The sequence below is a fragment of the Paramormyrops kingsleyae genome, chromosome 6 (genome assembly GCF_048594095.1).
Source record: "Paramormyrops kingsleyae isolate MSU_618 chromosome 6, PKINGS_0.4, whole genome shotgun sequence".
NCBI lineage: Eukaryota > Metazoa > Chordata > Actinopteri > Osteoglossiformes > Mormyridae > Paramormyrops > Paramormyrops kingsleyae.
The window spans coordinates 18956912-18976229 of NC_132802.1; the positions used below are offsets into that span (position 1 = coordinate 18956912).

Sequence of the window (19318 nt, forward strand, 5' to 3'; positions counted from 1 at the left end):
TTAGTAAAAAAATAGTTTGTGTGTGTGTGTGTGTGTGTGCGTGAGTGTGTGTATGTCTTGGATTACACCAGCACAGTTCATTGACTGTTTAGTTCAGTTTTAGAGTGACATATACTTACTGTTAATATTTCTTTAATGAAAATAGTGTTGTGTCATGATGGTGATACAGCCTGATTAAGGGAGTGAAAAGTGCCCTAACTGCATGAGGGACAGGGAAAAGACTTTCAAAAAGCTTAGTCACAGCCAAAATGTGTGATATAGTTTGGCTCAGCACAGCTATTAAAAGCACTGGCAGGGCTCTGCAATGCAGATCTAGCCATCACTGTATTTCTGCCTTGGGTGACTTTACAGATCTAGCCATCACTGTATTTCTGCCAGGGGTGGCTTTACAGATCTAGCCATCACTGTATTTCTGCCTTGGGTGACTTTACAGATCTAGCCATCACTGTATTTCTGCCTGGGGTGGCTTTACAGATCTAGCCATCACTGTATTTCTGCCTTGGGTGACTTTACAGATCTAGCCATCACTGTATTTATGCCTGGGATGGCTTTACAGATCTAGCCATCACTGTATTTCTACCTTGGGTGGCTTTACAGATCTAGCTGTGGTTTTAGCTCCAGCTATCAGTGAGCAGAAGGATGTGTGCTATAATGGCTTTTGGTTTCTCACACTTTTATACCGGACCTGAACAGCCCAGTCCAGCTGGTCTGATGGATATGCCCTTTTCACAGTACTTGGCAGCACTTTGCTCTATAGCACGTTACCTTTTTTTAAGGTACAAGATACACTTGATTGCCAGTTTAAAAATAGCTTGTTTGATCAAGGGACTTGCTTGTTATGCCTGCAACAATTAGCTTTTTTGCATTTTCTTGGAGAATGCTCTTTCCTTACATTCAAATCCCTGAATACCTCTTCAAACATACAGCTAGTTGACCTTTAGGGAACAATGAAGAATGCCACACAATGCTTGACATAAATTAAATCACGACTAATACGGATATACAGTTTATGAACTTTATAAAACAACGTGCTGTCCTTTCCAGTTATTGTGTTCAATTAACAGAAACATTTTATTATAATGAGTATTTTCTTATACAGAGTATATTGCTGGCAGAGTGGCTGATGACTCGCTATGTATTGTAGGTACAGTAACTAATAAACCTGAAAAGTCCTAAATCACACATCCAGTTTATGACAAAATCTAATCCGCGTGTTCTGAAACTGTCCAATAAAAATGACAATGGGCAATAAGCTCATGTACATATAGCACAAAGGAAGGTAGAGGAACAGGACCCATTACTGGTTCAAGTCCTTGGAGGAGTCAGCAAAGTACCCTTTAGGAAAGTACTCCACCTCAATTCTACCAGTAGAAATCTCTGTAAAAATTATAAGTTGCTTTGGATAAAAGAAGAAAGTGCAAAGATTTAGCTGTGACAAATTCATTTTAAGACATCAAGTAATACCAATAAGCATGACTTGAGATACCGGCGGGTTATGCATGCTTACTCTACACTCTTAGTGATAGAGATAGAGTAACAGAGTATTGTTATGTGTTGTTCTGAGTACTTACCTCTTTGTTTTGGCCCATAATGCCGAGTGTTATACAGGTTGGCAAACATCAGTCCTACGCTGCAACTTTGCCCAAGCTAGAAAATTGTTTAAAAATTATAAAATTTCGTATAAATGATGAATTTAGTTGGAAGTCAAAGTTTATATGTTCACTGCACTTCAGACCGCAGGAGTTCCAGAAACACAACAGAAGGTTCACGGATAGCAATAGAAAAGCATGACTATTGCATAGCATTATATTAACTAAGACATAGGTTTTTATTTACAATTATAGTGAATATCTAAAAAAAAAAAAAAATCATAAAAACATGATGGAACAGCAGTCGTCACGGCCCAAACGTGCATGAGTACCAGATGCACTCTGAGCATTTAGTATTTTCTTCATCCCACAATATTCACGTTGCTTAGAACAAAACACAGAACCACTAAGAGGTAGATTCACAAGCAGTGATCAGAATTTTTAAGAAGCAATGAGCTGGAATCTTCAGAAAGCATGAAGCGTAACTGAGAACTGCACCCTAAAATAAACAGGTGTCTAAACGGGGCAATTCCCGAACCCTGGTCCACGCAGAAGTCTTCCTTCGCCCTCATGTTTCGAGACCACGGTGTGTGCAGCTCTCATTAAACACACACAGAAAGCTAAATCATCTTGGCAAGCATAACACTAAGCTGGCACAGAAATGTTCAGGTGTCTGAAAAACTGCACACACCGAACAACCTAGGACAACCTAGTCCAAGTTCCTATATAGAGATGTTAATTTATCACCTGTTTGTGAATGTATTTTTAAAATTCATTCTTAAATCTATGGAAAATGTATTCAATAAAATGTGTAGCAGTATAGATTAGCTGCATTAATGGTGTTATCAGGGACATAAATATTACCTTTATTCTCTGCTTTGACACAAGCGTAAATTGTGCGCATTCATTTTACCCAAGAATGTTTTCTGTTTCCTGAGGAATATATCATGTAGCCGATACAATTTATTTGAAAGATGAGTTTTTCGTTTTGAAGTACAGGTAGTTTCCAGGTACCTAAAGTGACAGTAAATAATAAATTAAATAACATTAAATAAAAACATTGACACAAGATCGACAAAGAGAAGACAACGGTCACTTTTTTCACCATCTCTGCCTTTAAACGGACGGGTGATGATATAATTCTTACATGCTTCCGTCGCTGTTACAACATGAAAAGGTTAGAAAATTTATTCCCTTCTGAAGCTTCTCTGATGTCCAGTAACAACCAAATGCAAGGATTGGTCCAAAGTAAAAACAAGGGCGAATTTGACCTGCATATTTTGTGTAATTCTTCACTCTTTCTTAATGAGAGGATTATGAGTCAGGATGATGCTGATACCTTGTGGCTGCCGGCATCTTGGTGCACATGTTTGTCTGTTTGTTTTTCAAGGCAAATCATCTGAACACCTTTTGAGCACAAATACACAATAAAATAGATAACAGCCCTTGACCTCCATAGGGCTTCGCATGTGTATGTAGTGACTGCAGGAAGACAAGCTGGGATAAAACCCATACAGTTGCACATAAAAGTTTACACCACAAAGTTTCATTCATATCTGGAGAGTGCAGTTTTTTTTCTCAAAAACATTCCATTGTGAATTTCTCAGTAAACTGAAACATAGAAATCTAAAACTAAAAATAAGAATTAAATAAAATACTCAATACACAATGTAGCACACGATTTCAACACAATGTTTGATTTTCATACATATAAGCTAATAATTTCATTTTTTTTTTCACGTTTTTCGTATATTAGGAATCCATTGTAGCTTTTGATAGTTACATATAATTTAATAAAAATAACTACCTTAAACAAGCATATTTATTTAGGAAACATTTCAATAAAATTACTGTTCGACGTTCCTCAAAACCGATTCCCGATTTGAGGTTGATCTCAAATACATTTTACGCACGGAGTAAAAAATAAATAATAAAAATAAAAATAATTTTCAAACTAAAAGCGGAACAAAATAATCTTAAGTTGTGTATATGGAAATAAAAGAAGCCACTCAGAATCATTACACTAAGATGTCACGGTAATTGTTATATCTCATTATATTTTGGCTTCCTTTATCTTCTAATAATATCTACATTAGCAGGCAAATTCAGTACACATTTTGAAATAAAACACCTACGCTCCGACGTTACAAAGGTATGCGACACCTTGAGCCATTCCAGCTGCATCTGCGGCACAGCACTGTACCCCTAAACACCTAAACCTGGAAGGTTTGTAAACAAATGACATCCTTATCAGGACAAAGGTTAAAGTAGTTAGAGCTGCTAAAGCAGAAACAAGGCAACATGCCGATAAACGATGAAGAATTCTTTATGGAAACTATAATTTTTAATTGTTATTTATAAACGTCTCTTTTTTTTCCGATGTATGCAAATCCACTGATAAAGTTGTGCCCTGCAACCTTAGCACGCTTCTCAAAGTATTACTGAAATAAACTGCTGATCTAAGCCCATGCCGCACAAGACCCTCAAAAACGCACAGACAAATTAAGTCGGATAAGCTGCCGTAAAACGTGCAGTCCAGGGCATTTCCCACTGAAAGAGACCCAAATAATAAAATCCTAACTAAAGTCTAACACAATTAAATAAAACGTGATAATGTACATTCATGCATGAGCAGTAAAGAGAGTTTTTCTCTTTAAATTTATAATCCATACAGTCAGTTTTATTCCAAGGGAAGAAGGTAACGGCCGCGCCACTTGGTTTCCGAATCACGTCACTGAAATTCAGCCGCCCCCCCCCTTCCCCGCCATCCACGTGAAATATTCGCTGTAAAGGAGTGCTCCAGTCCAACCTTCACACTTATCTGGCACTCGTGTTGGCTTGTTCACACCTAGGTTGTGCAGTTTTAATTTTAGCACAGACTGTTAGGGCTAGAGGGAGGTCTCCAGGCTGTGAAGAGGGCTGCCTGGACTGGAGGAGGCTAAAGAGTGACTGGTGTCGATGGTCAGGTAGATGCCGCTGTCCAGGGGGTTGATGTTCTTGGTAGGTGATGAGAGCTGGCTGGAGCTGTGCCTCAGGGTCAGGTCTTCCTCCCCAGTCGAGGTGTCAACCAGGGAGATGCTGGGCTGGGAGTCTGGCGTCCTAAAGTCAGGGTGGGTCATGAAGCTGTGGATGGAGGTCCGTGACTCTGGCTTTTCTAGGCCGTCGTAGAGGGAGCTGCGGAACGCGTTTACCACACGTATCTGCGGGATACAAATGATCTGTTGTCAGTAACGAGGGATAGTGGGGAAGGGATGTGAGGCTGTGAAGAAAGAGGATTCTGGGTAATCATGACACCAGAAACTGTCCGTAGTCATTAATCCCACACAATATTTACTCATTGTGCGAGTAGCATTTTGCTTGGGACAAATAAAAAAAATTATATATATATAAAAAAGTAAATAAAACTGTAGATAAGCAACTTAAGACACCACAGGCATCACCGGTTTTGTAGGCCTAATAATAAGGTCCACCTTGGTGAATACCTAGAGACAAGCCATGTTAGCAAGAATGCCAGAAGATGTCAAGCCCATGCAAGCTGAGAGAGTCCTGAGATACATTTGTAAGCAGGAGGAAAATATTAGATTTCACATTCATTGGAGGCATTTGAACAGGAAAAAACATCGTTCACCAAGATTCTCAACAAGGACAGAGTGGAAAATGGTATATTAACCAAAGAGGTAAAGAAGACAGGAGTTTGAAAGATGTCAAAAATGCACATCTTCAAAACACAATGAATGCAGATCACAAGCTCAAAAGAAAGTCACAAATAACACATTGGACGAGTATTTTGAAGGGACTCTTCAATGAAAAATCACAATTTGATATGTTTTTTCGTTTTGAACTAATAGGAATTACAGGAAACCAGACTATTTGGTCAATACATTTGTAGTTATAATAACTGAAAAATTGAGATGTATAGACATTTTTAATATTTCAAATCAAATTCAAATAGTTTTTCATTTATTTGTCACTTCACTTGACTCCGACTGGAGTACAGGTGAGTGAAACACTTGTGATACAATTGGCATTTCATTAATGCATTTGATGTATCTGTTAAAAAATTAAACATTTATGTTAGCATTGCCATTTTATAATGACCTGTAAATTACCACGCTACCTAAAGCAGGCTGATGTATATAGTCACTGCTTTAGATGCAGAATAAGACATGCCATCATTTTTACAACTGGAATACCACATATCAAAAGGTCATTTTTCATTTGATTGCCCTTGGTAGACAATACGCCACTTCACTGATGAACACGAAAACACAGACAGCAGGAAGACAAAGCCTGGATATGTCGTTCTCCCAGCAGCGCCCTCCCCATGAGAGTGTGAAGCTGGGAACACTCAAGCTTCATCTGTTCCGATGGCTTCTTGTATCTTCCTATTATAGGTCAAAATGTGAGTAAAGCTAGGAGTTTTATAAAGAAAAACTGTAATATAAACTGTAATGTAATTTCTCAAAATACATAAAAATGAAGTAATAAGAACTCACTCAAGACACTGTAACATAGCATAGGTTCAATACCTAAAAGACTGTGTTTTATTTGTCTTTTAATGCTGTGACCAGCTATATATTATGAAACGGTTACTGTTTGAGGGCATGAAAGGTACTTTTTGTGCTATTGAGTTGTACCAGATGGAAGTTAATGAAGTCTGAAAAATCTGGAGTTCTGATTTATGACAATGTTGAAATGCAGAAGAGACCAGCGTTTGCGATAAATCACAAAGATACTGCCAAAACAAAGGACTCATGGCCTCTAATTTAACAACACAGATGGCAGAGTGGACAGTAACACTGGAATTACAGGGGTCCTGCTCTCAACCTTGATTTTCTTTCTCCTAGATGATCCTAGTATTTCCCCTCAGTGCTTTATCACCTGCCCTATATAGCTGCTCAGCACAGCAAACCCCTGTGTATGATGAGTGAAGTCTAATTGCAGTCTGATTGAGGGTTTCATAATGTTGGCATCTACTTGAATGTTTACCCAGCCTGATGAGGGTGTTGCTGGGAGACGGAGAAAGAATGGAAGGACTCACAAGCTGAGATTCGGGCTTCAGCCGAGACCCTTAGTGCAGAGCTCTTCAGCACTCTGGGGGAAAAGACATTTAACACTCAGACAGACCACCCGTCCTCCTGAACAGGAAGGAACTGAGTGCAAAACAGACAAGTGGAACCACGGACACCCATGTCATTAAATACTGTAGTTTTACTTAGAAATGCCACCCAGCTCAAGATCTTCAATTTTGTATTTGTTTGTTACTAATTTATTAATCCTGCAACCCTGACCAGGTAGTTACCAAGTAGTTACTAGATGGATGCATGGAAATTAATTAATATGACTAAAAGATTAGACTGAAAGATTTATGTATCCCTGACTCCGGGTAACTAGAGAACTTGAAGGACATTAGACACAGCCTGATGTGGAGTTTCCACTCTAGGGTGAAAGTCAGAATCGTCATGGGCTGGGGGCATCCCTGGGTTACACACCGAGAGCCCTGACTCACGGCTAGGAGGGGTGACGATGGGGCTGGCGGGGGAGGAAACGGCATTGGACAAGGACACATGACTGGGGCTAGACACATGGATTACATCCTGGTTCTGGCTGGTTGTGGAGGACTGCCGACTTAGGACCCCCTGAATGGAGGTGCTGCTCTTGAAGGAGTTCATGACCTCGATCTGCAATGGAGGACAAAGTGAGACAGGTGGCTTAGGTGGGACAATGATAGCAGACTTCTCCCTTGTTGTGGCATCACAAGTTCTCAAAAATGATTCAGTATATAGGGAAAGGTCTAATCGATTACTGCAAAATGTTTATGAAGTTTTGAGAACTTAGAAACTCTGAACTTGGAGAACTTTCGTTGCACAGTACTCATTCTACTTTAGTGTTTAAGAAAACAAACTTCAGCGGAATGTTACTCCATGGAAATCCTGTGGTCCTTCCGCCATCTGCTGCTGAAAATGATGGTGAGATTGATGAAATAGTTTAGTCAGAGGTTCTCTGTATTGCCATGGAGGCTTTTTCCCATTGGAGAGTCTTACATAGTTGATAGCATAATTGAGGCAGGATGCGTGGATGCAGGATGCAAACAAGGTTGTGTGACAATGTCCAACATTTAAACACAACATGACACAATTTTCCATTTCTTATCATGTCACAATCCAGGCCAAGATTAAAAGAAATGGAGTTTTCTGTAAATAAAAACACATATTTACTCCAAAACATAACAACCACAAGGCTAACAATCATCTAAACAAGTTTGAGTAATGATGATAATACAGAAACCACATTAACAAAGGTTATGGAAGTTCTGCTACCTGAGTCTGAATCCGGTTCAGGCCACGGAACCAAAGAATTTGCCCTCTGCGTAACTCTCTCTCAGCATGATCTATCTCCTCATTGTCCTCATTCATGTCCTCCTCCGGAAGCTCCTCCTTGTACGTAAGACGGCCAGCCCCTTTTAGGAACTTAAGCCAGTTTGTGGGAACTGTCGTTATTACCTTATGCAAGAATACAAATTAGAAAAAGAAAAAAGAAAAAAAATGTGAATTTTGTAAATTTGTTTACATAGTTAGTTGTATACTACTGGCAAATATGTCCGTGTTTATAGAAGATTAATTCATTAGCTCATGGGCGCTTCACTAACCCAAAACTGTTCTAAGGACTGAACGAAAAATGATTGAATGAAAAATGATTCAGAGAGATAACCAATCAGATTGTAGAGGAGGTGTGTTCAAGCAGCTAGAGGAGACGGAATCAAGACATCTGACTGGTTGGTCTCACCTCCTCTAGTCACTTGGACCCACCTCCTCTACAATCTGATTGGTTATCTCTCTGAACCAATTATTTTTTTCGTTCTGTCCTCAGAACATTTTTGTATAAGTAAAACTCCCATGAGCCCATCCAGAAGTGGCCTCAAAATCTGTTATTACAAGATGGTGGTTGTTTACTTCATTTGGTTTATCTTTGGTTTTACTAATGGAAAATAACAATAAATGGTAAACAATTAATCATGTTGAGGTCAAAATACATATGTGTTTAAATAAGAACAATGAATACATGAAAACCTACCTGTCCCCAGACAAGCTCACCCATGCCCAGGAAAATACACCACATCCACTTGTCTAGGTCCAGAGGAGAACAGCTGAATGGTTTTCCTCCAAACTGCACAATCACAATCTGAAGGTGGGAAAAGGGCTCTGTCACTGAAATGGTTTTCCATTATAGTTACTGTTTTAGCAATAAATAACAACTTTTTTTACACCCTGTGACACCACAGATATTAAATGTACTTATACCACAGCACTGTTGTATTCTCAAATCTCAGAAGGATGTTAGTTAATTTCTAATCGCATTCATTAATTTAATTAATTTAACTGCACACCTAGTGCCAGCCAGGCAAATCACAGTAGTTAGTCGATGCACTATATAATCTAAAATAGCATTACTTAGAATTTCAGATGTAGAACACAATTTAAAATGTAATGGAAAGCAAATGAAAATGTCTAATCGTTGGTAGAAGAAAGTAATTCTACTAATAAATGCATTTCTACCCTGTAAATAAGTACAAATGTAGACGCTGAATGTGCAGTAAACGTGGAATAAGCAGGTTACTGCACTCCAAGCCATGCATTACACGCTTTACTCATTCCGTGGTGGAAACCCCCCCCCCTACATTTACTCACTCCATGGTGGAAACCCCCCCCCCCCCTATATTTACTCACTCCGTGGTGGAAACCCCCGCTACATTTACTCACTCTGTGGTGGAGACCCTCCCTACATTTACTCACTCCGTGGTGGAAACCCCGCTACATTTACTCACTCCGTGGTGGAAACCCAGCTACATTTACTCACTCCATGGTGGAAACCCCCCTACATTTACTCACTCCATGGTGGAAACCCCCCTACATTTCACCCCAGCAGCCGTGCTTTTATAAACGTACAATGCATGTCTTGTCATGCACTAACCCTTACTTGACCAAGGGCCACTCTGCTAGGTACTCAAACCTAGCGCTACCGCGGGGCCTGGTGGGCTGGAATCTGTCCTGCTGTGCTTGTGATAGTTATGTATTTGTACCCCTGTTTAATGGGTTGAAAGCAGCACAGAAACAGGGAAAGTTTAGCAGTAATGGGAAGAAGCTCAGGAACTACAGAGAACTGTGGCAGTTTGGCATCTCCTGTTTGTTGCCAATGTCATGTGTGTAGTTTTGTAAACAAGGGCTTGTCTTTGTGGTCAAAATAAGCATACAAGCTGGAAAAATCTGTTTGTTCATTCATCCATTCATTCATCCATTCATTCATTTGCTCATTCATTCATTCTCCACCTATGTAATGTTGTGTTCTTCTGGGTTTCAGTTTGCATGTTGTGTCTTTGTATTGAATGATTGTGTATGTATGTGTGGGCGTGTGTGTGTGTGTGTGATATATATATATATTCACCACACATTTGTGTTGCATGTAGAGTGGTACATTGTGTATATATTGCTCACCCCATATGTACCCTTACTTTTACAACCCTTGTTACCTGAATACCAAAAGTTCCAAACACAATTGAGCAGAAGATAGGATTCCTGAAGATGCCTTCAAAAACATTCCGTTCCCCGTGGATCTTGCGAGCATTGATCTCATTGAACAGCTGCATCATGACAAAGGCATTAAAGATGATGGTGTAATGCTCAGAGGGCGGCGAGTGAAGAGGAGCATTCCTTCCGTTGTCAATGTCAAAGATCTCTTCACCTGATGGAGAATAACATCAGAACATCAGACTTTTTACTCTATGAAACACTCACTTGCTACTAATATGTGTGAAATAGTAAATCCTTGTGACTTTTCATGCACAAACATCGTACAGCCATATAGATTGAACTGTTACCTGGTATATATTGGTATGGATAAAAATGGACACTTTCATGTTGAGAACTGCCTTAGCATATAGTCACATGCATAGTGTACTCCACACTTCCTATACATACCAATAAAAAGGAGTGTAAATATGATGGTGAGCTGGTAGATGGCATGGCCCAAAATATTCTTCGTCATTGTACTAGAGATGAGCGCCTTGTTGCGACCGTAGGGCTTCCTCATCAGCAGGGCCTCTGTTGGTGGTTCGGTGGCCAGCGCCAGCGATGCAAAGGTGTCCATAATGAGGTTCACCCACAGCATCTGAACAGCCTTCAGCGGAGAGTCCTAGAACAAACACAAACATCAGATCATGTGACTCCCTCAGCTCGTCTTTTTCACTATTTATCACCATTTTACTTAAAAAAAAATAGATCTTTAACAGATTTATCAAATATTTTAATTCGGGAACTATTGGTGTCCCCCTTTTTCGTGATCTGCGCATGTACCTGAGTGATGCACGCCCCAGTGAAAGCCACAATCACCGCCACAACATTTACGGTCAGCTGAAACTGCAGGAACTTGGAGATGCTGTCGTACACGTTCCTCCCCCACATCACGGCCTTCACTATGCTGGAGAAGTTGTCATCGGTTAGGATGATATCAGAGGCCTCCTTGGCTACGTCTGTACCAGCAATTCCCTGTCAGGGAGGAGAGAGAGCAGTCATTTCAACCACGCTAAAGTCCTAACACACACATTATTCAAATAAGAGGACTTCATAAATCTTTCAAGAACCAGTAATGTTGATAGAGCTACATTGCTGTAGGGGGAGTCGGTAAACAAAGCTTCCATTTTACACAGATAATATACTTTCCTTCTGAAATCAAATTATACAGATGAGACTAAACTGCATGATATAGGGATGTTGTAAGTATGTAGCATCAGTCCTGTCTATCAGAGTATAGTCAAGGGTTTTTATTGTGTCACAGTATAGTCAAAGGTTTATATTGTGTCAGTGCGTAGTCAAAGGTTTTTATTGTGTCAGAGTATAGTCAAAGGTTTTTATGACGTCCTTAGACAAACCCTAGGGGATCTTTCTCCCATGAGGTGTCTGAATGCTTAGATGTTTCCCCAGGGAAAGAACAGACAAGAGCTACGCCAAAAATACAGCACAATCACAATGTCTCCTCTCAATTATTACCTTTCAGCTCTAACAGAAAAAGATTATTTTAGCGCAAAACTATCTTGCAGAATTATTTATTTTTGCCTCTATAAAAAAAAATCTCTAGCTTTGATGGAGCTACCGATCCGAAATGTTGTTTACCCAATATGGACAGCAAGGGGCACTCATGGTCCATCACATTACCAAGAACGTGAAGCTTGAGAGCTGGTTAAGAAAGCCTATGAAATGCATAGGGTAAGAGTACCCAAGTCAAACGGGCCCCACATGGAGATAGTCACAATGTCCAGGATACAATCTGCCACTTTATTCACAGACAAAACTGCTGCCCAAAATAAGAAAAAAAAAACGTATTTTCTTCCAATTTGTATATTACTACAGTATGTGTATGGAGTCCTATAAAGGCTGTGATTTTTTCATATGTTTTTTTTTTTTTTAAATGACCCAAAGTGTTTTTTTGTCATTTGTAAGAATCAAATAATAGAAGCTGTACCAGAGCTCACCAGATAGCATTGTTTCGCATTCAGTACAATAAATAGCATTGTTTAAAACGTGACACATGAAAGGGATTTTTTTTTTATACTGTCAAAGAATGTAAGATTTGCTATGAAATGGATCTTCTCTGGAGGACGCTGCATTAGCACAGATCCACTCCCTACCATGGCAAAGCCCACGTCGGCTTTCTTCAAGGCTGGTCCGTCATTGGTCCCATCGCCTGTCACTGCCACCACCTGCCTTTGGTCCACTAGGGTGCTGTCAATGATTCCTGCAGACAACAGGGTATCGCTGTACCATCGATTAAGGTAAACCACAAATACCAATCTTACAGAAACATGCTGTTAAACCAAAGGAGAATTAGGCAAAGTTATACTAATCAATCACATTGGCAATGACATCCATCCATCATTCATAATCGCTAATCCAATAAATATACAACAACATTTATTTCTACAGTTCAAAACCTGCATCTATCCATATCATATTCATCCCACATATAATAGTATTTAAAAGCATTCCAATTCATCCACAAAACAGGGGAACAACCCAGGTAAGCCCTACCCTTAACCAAAGTGTGCTTGTCGGTCGGAGAAGACCTCGCCAGAACCCTTAGCCGTGGCCAGATTTTATCGATGCGCTCTTGTTCTACCTACAATGGAAATCCAACAGAATGTTAGAATCAAAAACGCCATTCAATTTCCGGAACTTGTCAATAAAAATGGTGTGTGTATGGGAATATAGCAACAAATTCATACAAAAACTAAATCATATATGAAATAAAACAACATATTTCATTTTCAAGCAGAAGCCAAGTTGCCTGCCTAGCTGAAATTAAGTTTCCCTGTATATCTTATTTTATCTGACATGGTTTTACCATAAAAACAACAACCCAGCGTCAGCAATGAACAGAACAGAATTGCTGGGGAAAGGAGCTGGAGCCGATCCCAGGTGTGCATAGAACACCAGGCAAGGAAGAATGCCAACCCCTCACCAGGCACACAAACATTAGGGGCAATTTAAAGAACACCAATTCACATAAGTGCATGTCTTTGGGCTGTGGAAAGAACCCCACAGGAAAAAGGGAAAACATTCAATCTCCAAACATGAAGTGGGGGAGGGATTTGAATCCAGGAAGTATAAGACAACAGGGTTTCCTATGATGCCACCCAATGTGGCTTGAGTTTGCTAAACTGAATTTAGTCAGGTTAGGTTCTGGATAGTTACTGCAAGACAGAATAACAGAGCTTTGTGTGACTGAATTAAGGTTTGTTAGGTTAAAGGAAAGACTATATGTCGCACGCTGCCTAGGGAAGTACCTCTCCTTTCGAATTGCGGATCCTCCTGTTGAACTCCTTCCCATCGATGCACAGAAAGTCCTCCCCCGGCTGAATGATGCCACATTTAATGGAAATGGCACGGGCGGTATTGATATTGTCCCCAGTTACCATGCGCACTGTGATGCCCGCACGTTGGCACTTCCGGATGGCATCAGGCACCTGCACGGGGAGGACAAGATATTTGTCAATCTTATCTTATCTTTTATCTTATCTTATCTTATCTTATCATGCACATACACAGGTTTGTAATAATATCTTTGTCGGGACTCTCCATTCATTTGTATGGGGAAAACTCTAATCCCAACATGACGACCTTAACTCCTACCCAGCCCTAACTTTAACCATAAGTAACCAAACGAAATGCAAGACTTTTGGCGTTTTAACTTTTTTGATTGCATTCACGGATCTTTGTGGGGACCTGAACATGACTTGAAATATATATATAACACTTTGAATGGAGATGCAGCCTTCCTGTGGTCAGTGGGTAGTCTGTCAATAAAAAAAAATTGCATGTGATTCATTGCTTTGTTGTGGGAATTGTTTTCGTGCTGACAGCTACACAGAGCAGCAGCCTTGGAGGCTGAAAGGAACGGAGGGAAGGAATTGGAGAGATAAGAGGAGCTGGACTGAATAATTCAGACAAGGTTCTAATTGTTATATTGGGGCAGACAAGCTGCTTGGGACACACTGTGAAACAACCTCATTTTCCAAGGGGTTCTGTTAAGCCGAATTCTTTATAATGTACATCTTTTTTTTTAACGTAAGGATGCTGAATTATACAGTATATGTATCTGGTTTCTTCAAAAAATATTGGATTTCATGTCAATATGGCATAGATTTAGGATACAACATGGAGTAAGGCTTGATTTGAAAGTATTATCTGGCTTAAATATATGTTCATTATTAAGATATAACATACCTATATATAGTATGAAAATTAATCAGTGTTTTCACAAGATATTCACATGATTCCCATACTGAGGAAATCAGAACCGTAGCAGATGGCATTAAAGTAATATTTGCCACATTCATTGAACTGAGAGACACCTCCTTTTGGAAATTTTGTAAGACTCCTTGTATTTTAAAAAGTATACTCTGAAATTTCATTGCTTCGTTTTTTTTTTTTTAAAAGCTACTTGCTATCTGATTAACTCATCTGTGATGACCATACCTCTGGTCTAACTGGATCCTCAATCCCAACCACACAGATGGCGGTCAGGTTGGTGACAACATTGTTTTCGTCATCCCACTCGGGCTCAGGATCTGCAGGGAAGTCACGGTATGCCACACAGATGGTCCTCAGGCCATCACAGGCCATGGGCTCAATCACCTTCTTTACCAGCTCATCCCGATCCCGTGGGCGGAAGATACGTGGCTCCCCCGCCCCATTCAGGATCTGAGCACACCTATTGGGGCAAGTGAGAGCACAGGAGAAGGAATGCCGTTCAACACAGGGCTAGCTTTATCCAAATGTTCAGAGGATATCTTGTTCTCAAACACAGTGCTGATCCACAAATCAATATTTTGAAACGTAGTAATGACTACCTGGAATGTTTTCTAAACATAGCAGGGGCACCCTGACTCAAGATACAATTGAAGAGCAAATTTCCAACACTCATTTAGTCTATTTTTTTGTTGCTTTTGAGATGAGACGGCCAATGACTGCTTGGAGTCAGGATGCCTTTACCATATGTCACTGTTTTGGGAACCACAACTCAGTCAATCCAAAGAAGAACTTTTGTTAAATTTCTAAAACTCACTCCAAAGTCCACAGAAATGTTCTGGAAAGCGTATCCGGTGGTCTGAGTGAATTTTGGAAGTGGCTCTTCAATTCCGCACTCATGCAGACTCACTTTTTCAGCACGATCTCTGACGCTCCTTTGCTGAACATCCTGAAGCCACCGCCAGGCATCTTAATGACTGTGCTCATGGACTTTCTGACGGAGTTAAAGGTGTAGACCTTGTAGAGCTTTTCCTCTGGGATCATGTTACGGATTGGTTGATAGTCACGCTTCAGTTCTAGAACGAAGCCTAGAAGGGCGCATTCGGTCTTATTGCCCACTTGCTTAGGTAGGCCACCTTCCTTGTCAGGGAGCTGCAGGAACACGGACAGATGCATGATGCATTTGTGAACAATTATTTGACTATACCGTACCAAATACTGGTTTACCTCTGAAGAGCTGCCAGCTTCCTATTTAACTGCGATAACACTATAGGCCGCGAGACCTCACAAATCGCCGAGTTTAGGGGAATAGACGGATATTAGAGGGACCTTGTCATTCAATAAAAATATCATTGTGTTGTGACTTTAAGAAATCGATTGCTGGAAGTTAACCACAAAACTGGACAATTTCAGGCAAACGTAGACGGCATGGAAATGGAATTTTCCACTGATTTCACAGGCAAAACAAAGAAGAGATGTAACATGAATGGAAGGACATAAATAGCCCTCTGTTCCATGTACTTCAGTATAATTTCCTCAAATTATATTCTGTTGAAAATAACCATATCAATATGGGGTCATTCTTATCCTCCACACCCTATATGAAATGCCGCCCCATTGCAGGGGACACAAAAGCACACATTATACACAAATGAAAGATGCTAATTCGCTCAATTGCCTGTCTGTGCGCTGTCGGAAGGAATGAGAATACCCATAATCCCATATAACATACACCAATTAGCCATAACATTAAAACCATTTACAGGTGAAATGAATAACATTGGATTATCTCATTACAATGACATTAGTCAAGGGTTCCATTGTATATTAAGCAAGTGAACAATCAGTCAGTCCTTGAAGATGATGTGTTCAAGCAAGAAAAATGGGCGAGCGTAAGGATCTGAGCAACTTTGAGAAGGACCAAATTGTGATGGCTAGACGACGGGGTCAGAGCATCTCTAAAACGGCGGGTCTTATGGGGTTTTTGCAGTATGCAGAGGTCAGTACCTACCAAAAGTGGTCCAAGGAAGGCCAACCAGTGAACCGGCAAAGAGGTCACGAGTGTCCAAGGCTCACTGATGCGCATGGGGAGCGAAGGCTAACCTGTCCAGTCTAATGCCACAGAAGAGCTACTGTAGCACAAATTGCTGGAAAGGTTAATGCTGGCTCTGATGGAAAGGTGTCAGAACACACAGTGCGTCACAGCTTGCTGAGTGTAGGACTGCATAGCTGCAGACTGTCCATCGCCAAAAGCGCCTACAATGGGCACGTGAGCATCAGAACTGGACGATGGAGCAATGGGAGAAGGTGGCCTGGTATGATGAGTCACATTTTCTGTTACATCATGTGGGATGGCCGGGTGCTTCTGCGTCGTTTACCTGAGGAAGAGATGGCAGCAGGATGCACTATGGGAAGGAGGCAAGCCAACGGAAGCAGTGTGATATTCTGGGCAATGTTCTGCTGGGAAACCTTGGGTCCTGGCATTCATGTGGATGTTACTTTGACACATACCACCTATCTAAACATTGCTGGAGACCAAGTACCACCCTTCGTGGCAGTGGTATTCCCCAATGGCAGTGACCTCTTTCTGCAGGATAATGCACACTGCCACACTGCAAAAATTGTTCAGAAATGCTTAGAGAAACATGAAAAAGAGCTCAAGTTGTTGACTTGGCCTCCAAATTCCTCAGACTCAGCATCTGTGGGATGTGCTGGACAACCAAGTCCGATCCATGTAGGCACCACCTTGCAACTTACAGGACTTAAAGGATCTGCTGCTAACATCTTGGTGCCAGATACCACAGGACACCTTCAGAGGTCTTGTGGAGTGACAGGTCAGAGCTGCTTTGGCAGTACAAGGGGGACCTACACACTGTTAGGCAGGTGGTTTTCATGTTTGGCTTATTGGTGTATAAAATCCACACAAAGAATGGATCAAATTCTCACCTCTGGAGGTGTGAGGCAACTGTGCTGCCCATTCAGTCACCATACTACCCCTCTCTCTAAATCAATTGATTTAGAATTTCAATAACAATGATAATGCTAAATCTAACTGTATTGAATCCAAGTTTTAAATCAAAATATTTTTATATGGTGCTGTGAGTTTTCAAAGAAAAACTGCTCTGCTCTTTTGGTGGATTTAAACAAAGTATTTTAATGGTACTTTCAGTGGAATTTGTTTGTGTACCCAAAAAATAACACTGCTGTTCACTGAATGTATAATTGTCAATTTATATCTCTACTGATCATAATCATAAAAGCTCTCACAGCATTTCTACATTTGCAGTTGTTTTCATCTATTTGCAATCAGGATAACAAATTTATTGTTTGTCTGTTAATTTAATCTTCTGCATTCTGAAAGTGCAAGAGTGCAAGACAGGGATAAAGTTAAATGATTAAAAATAGAAAGTGACAACTTGAATGTGATGGCGAATAACATGCAGAATGCATACTAAAGAAGCAATATCGTAACCTGTGTAGGGGGGGGGGGCAAGCTTATTTTCCTGGACACAGGGGGTCCTTGGATAAAAAACAGCGGATAACCACTGGCCTATAGACAATGGCCATTGTCTTTAAGGCATGTAGGATCATTCTGGCCAACACCTAAATCTGTGCACTGCCGTCCATTTTCTGACCAAAGTAAATGGAGCTGGATCAGAATTAAGGAGATTCACACTGGGCAGCAATTGTTGAAATACAATCGGAATATAGGGGGTGGACCCTAACACCCCATTTCTAAAAGTGAAGAACATGTGTAAATTACAGAAAAGAGCAGAGACTCTTACAATATACCAAACACCTACTCTTATGTAAGGCTCTACCATCTATATGTAGTTATGATGCCCAGGTCTCTGGACTCACAGTATGAAGAAATGCACCTAATCCATTCTTGGGGAGGGCCTATAGGTAGCCTTGCTGAACCTAATATTGTAGATCGGCTTGTGATGTCTTGAGATGCTTTTTTATGTCTTTCTGTTGGTGACCTACCAGCTTCTCCCACTGGACTCTTACTTGTAGTATGCTACAAGTATGGTGGTGAGTATGGTGTGGTCTCTCTGCTTATCCTGCTTAAAGCCTAGTCATTTGGATTATAGCTGCTCTTTGGCTTTAGCTATTGAGCTATATTGGCAATTAAAAGCTAATCCAGTTCTGCTTCCCATGCCGCAGTTTTGCTGAAGCTTGCCTAGGCTGCCACATGGGCTTCAGCCGGCGCTGCTCAGAACCACCAAAGACACACGACAGCAGTCCGCCTGCTCATCACTTCTTGCTTGTCCCCCGTTTCAGGAAATGGCAGAAAAAGTAGATTGCATCCTACTGCGTTTCTGAGGGGCACTGATGCTTCCCTTTGCTGTAGTGTTGCTGTCTGCCATCTTTGTATCTGTGGAGTCCAATGCATCTGATCTAAAGCTTCTGGAGTCAGTTGCTTAGCCTTTGGTACTTTGCCACTGCTTGCTCATTTCCTCACTGAGTCAGATCTCTAACACCAACCAGATCCGGGGGGGCAGAAGCCCATACCTGATGAATCAAGTACTGTAACAACTAATGATTTGAGCCCCTCCATGATTACAAACAGTAACTACAGGTATTTCTTCATATGATGCTAAATGCATTAAATCTTACTACTACATGTTTCAGTATTAATACAGGCTTAGTGGGTATTTGTGTTTGAGTGGTGGTTTCTGTACTTTTACTGCTGGTTTTCTGTTCTGTCCAGCAATGATGTTACCAAAGAATGTTGCCATCATTGCTTTATTATAGAAGAAATATTATACACTTATTTAACCAGCGTTGGGACAATGCACTGGAGATTGGGGGAGATGTTTTTCAGTATACAAGCCGCAAAAAAAATCCATAAAACACAGAACAGGATGTAGCCATAAACAAGGAACATAAAATGTGGACTATAATCCTAGCTGCAGACGTAATCAG

At 40.6% G+C, this 19318-nt stretch overlaps 1 protein-coding gene across 6 annotated transcripts in view; it reads right to left on the reverse strand.

The window, feature by feature from the left end:
* Window positions 1-1044: 1044 nt before the first annotated feature.
* LOC111840344 (plasma membrane calcium-transporting ATPase 2-like) overlaps window positions 1045-19318 on the reverse strand; it is a 64082-nt gene continuing 45808 nt past the window's right edge. For 3 of the 6 annotated variants that reach the window (XM_023805065.2, XM_023805066.2, XM_023805067.2), the window contains exons 11-21: window positions 15300-15541; window positions 14618-14852; window positions 13426-13605; window positions 12671-12758; window positions 12271-12377; window positions 10940-11131; window positions 10565-10778; window positions 10117-10328; window positions 8664-8771; window positions 7910-8092; window positions 1045-4789 (exon numbers count right to left, since the gene is read on the reverse strand). In XM_023805065.2, coding sequence (XP_023660833.2) covers window positions 4478-4789; window positions 7910-8092; window positions 8664-8771; window positions 10117-10328; window positions 10565-10778; window positions 10940-11131; window positions 12271-12377; window positions 12671-12758; window positions 13426-13605; window positions 14618-14852; window positions 15300-15541 — 2073 coding nt within the window. In that variant the 3' untranslated portion in view covers window positions 1045-4477. Of the gene's footprint in view, window positions 4790-6630; window positions 7271-7909; window positions 8093-8663; window positions 8772-10116; window positions 10329-10564; window positions 10779-10939; window positions 11132-12270; window positions 12378-12670; window positions 12759-13425; window positions 13606-14617; window positions 14853-15299; window positions 15542-19318 lie in introns of all 6 variants that reach the window. The other 3 variants (XM_023805069.2, XM_023805070.2, XR_002837387.2) reach the window with 3 other exon arrangements.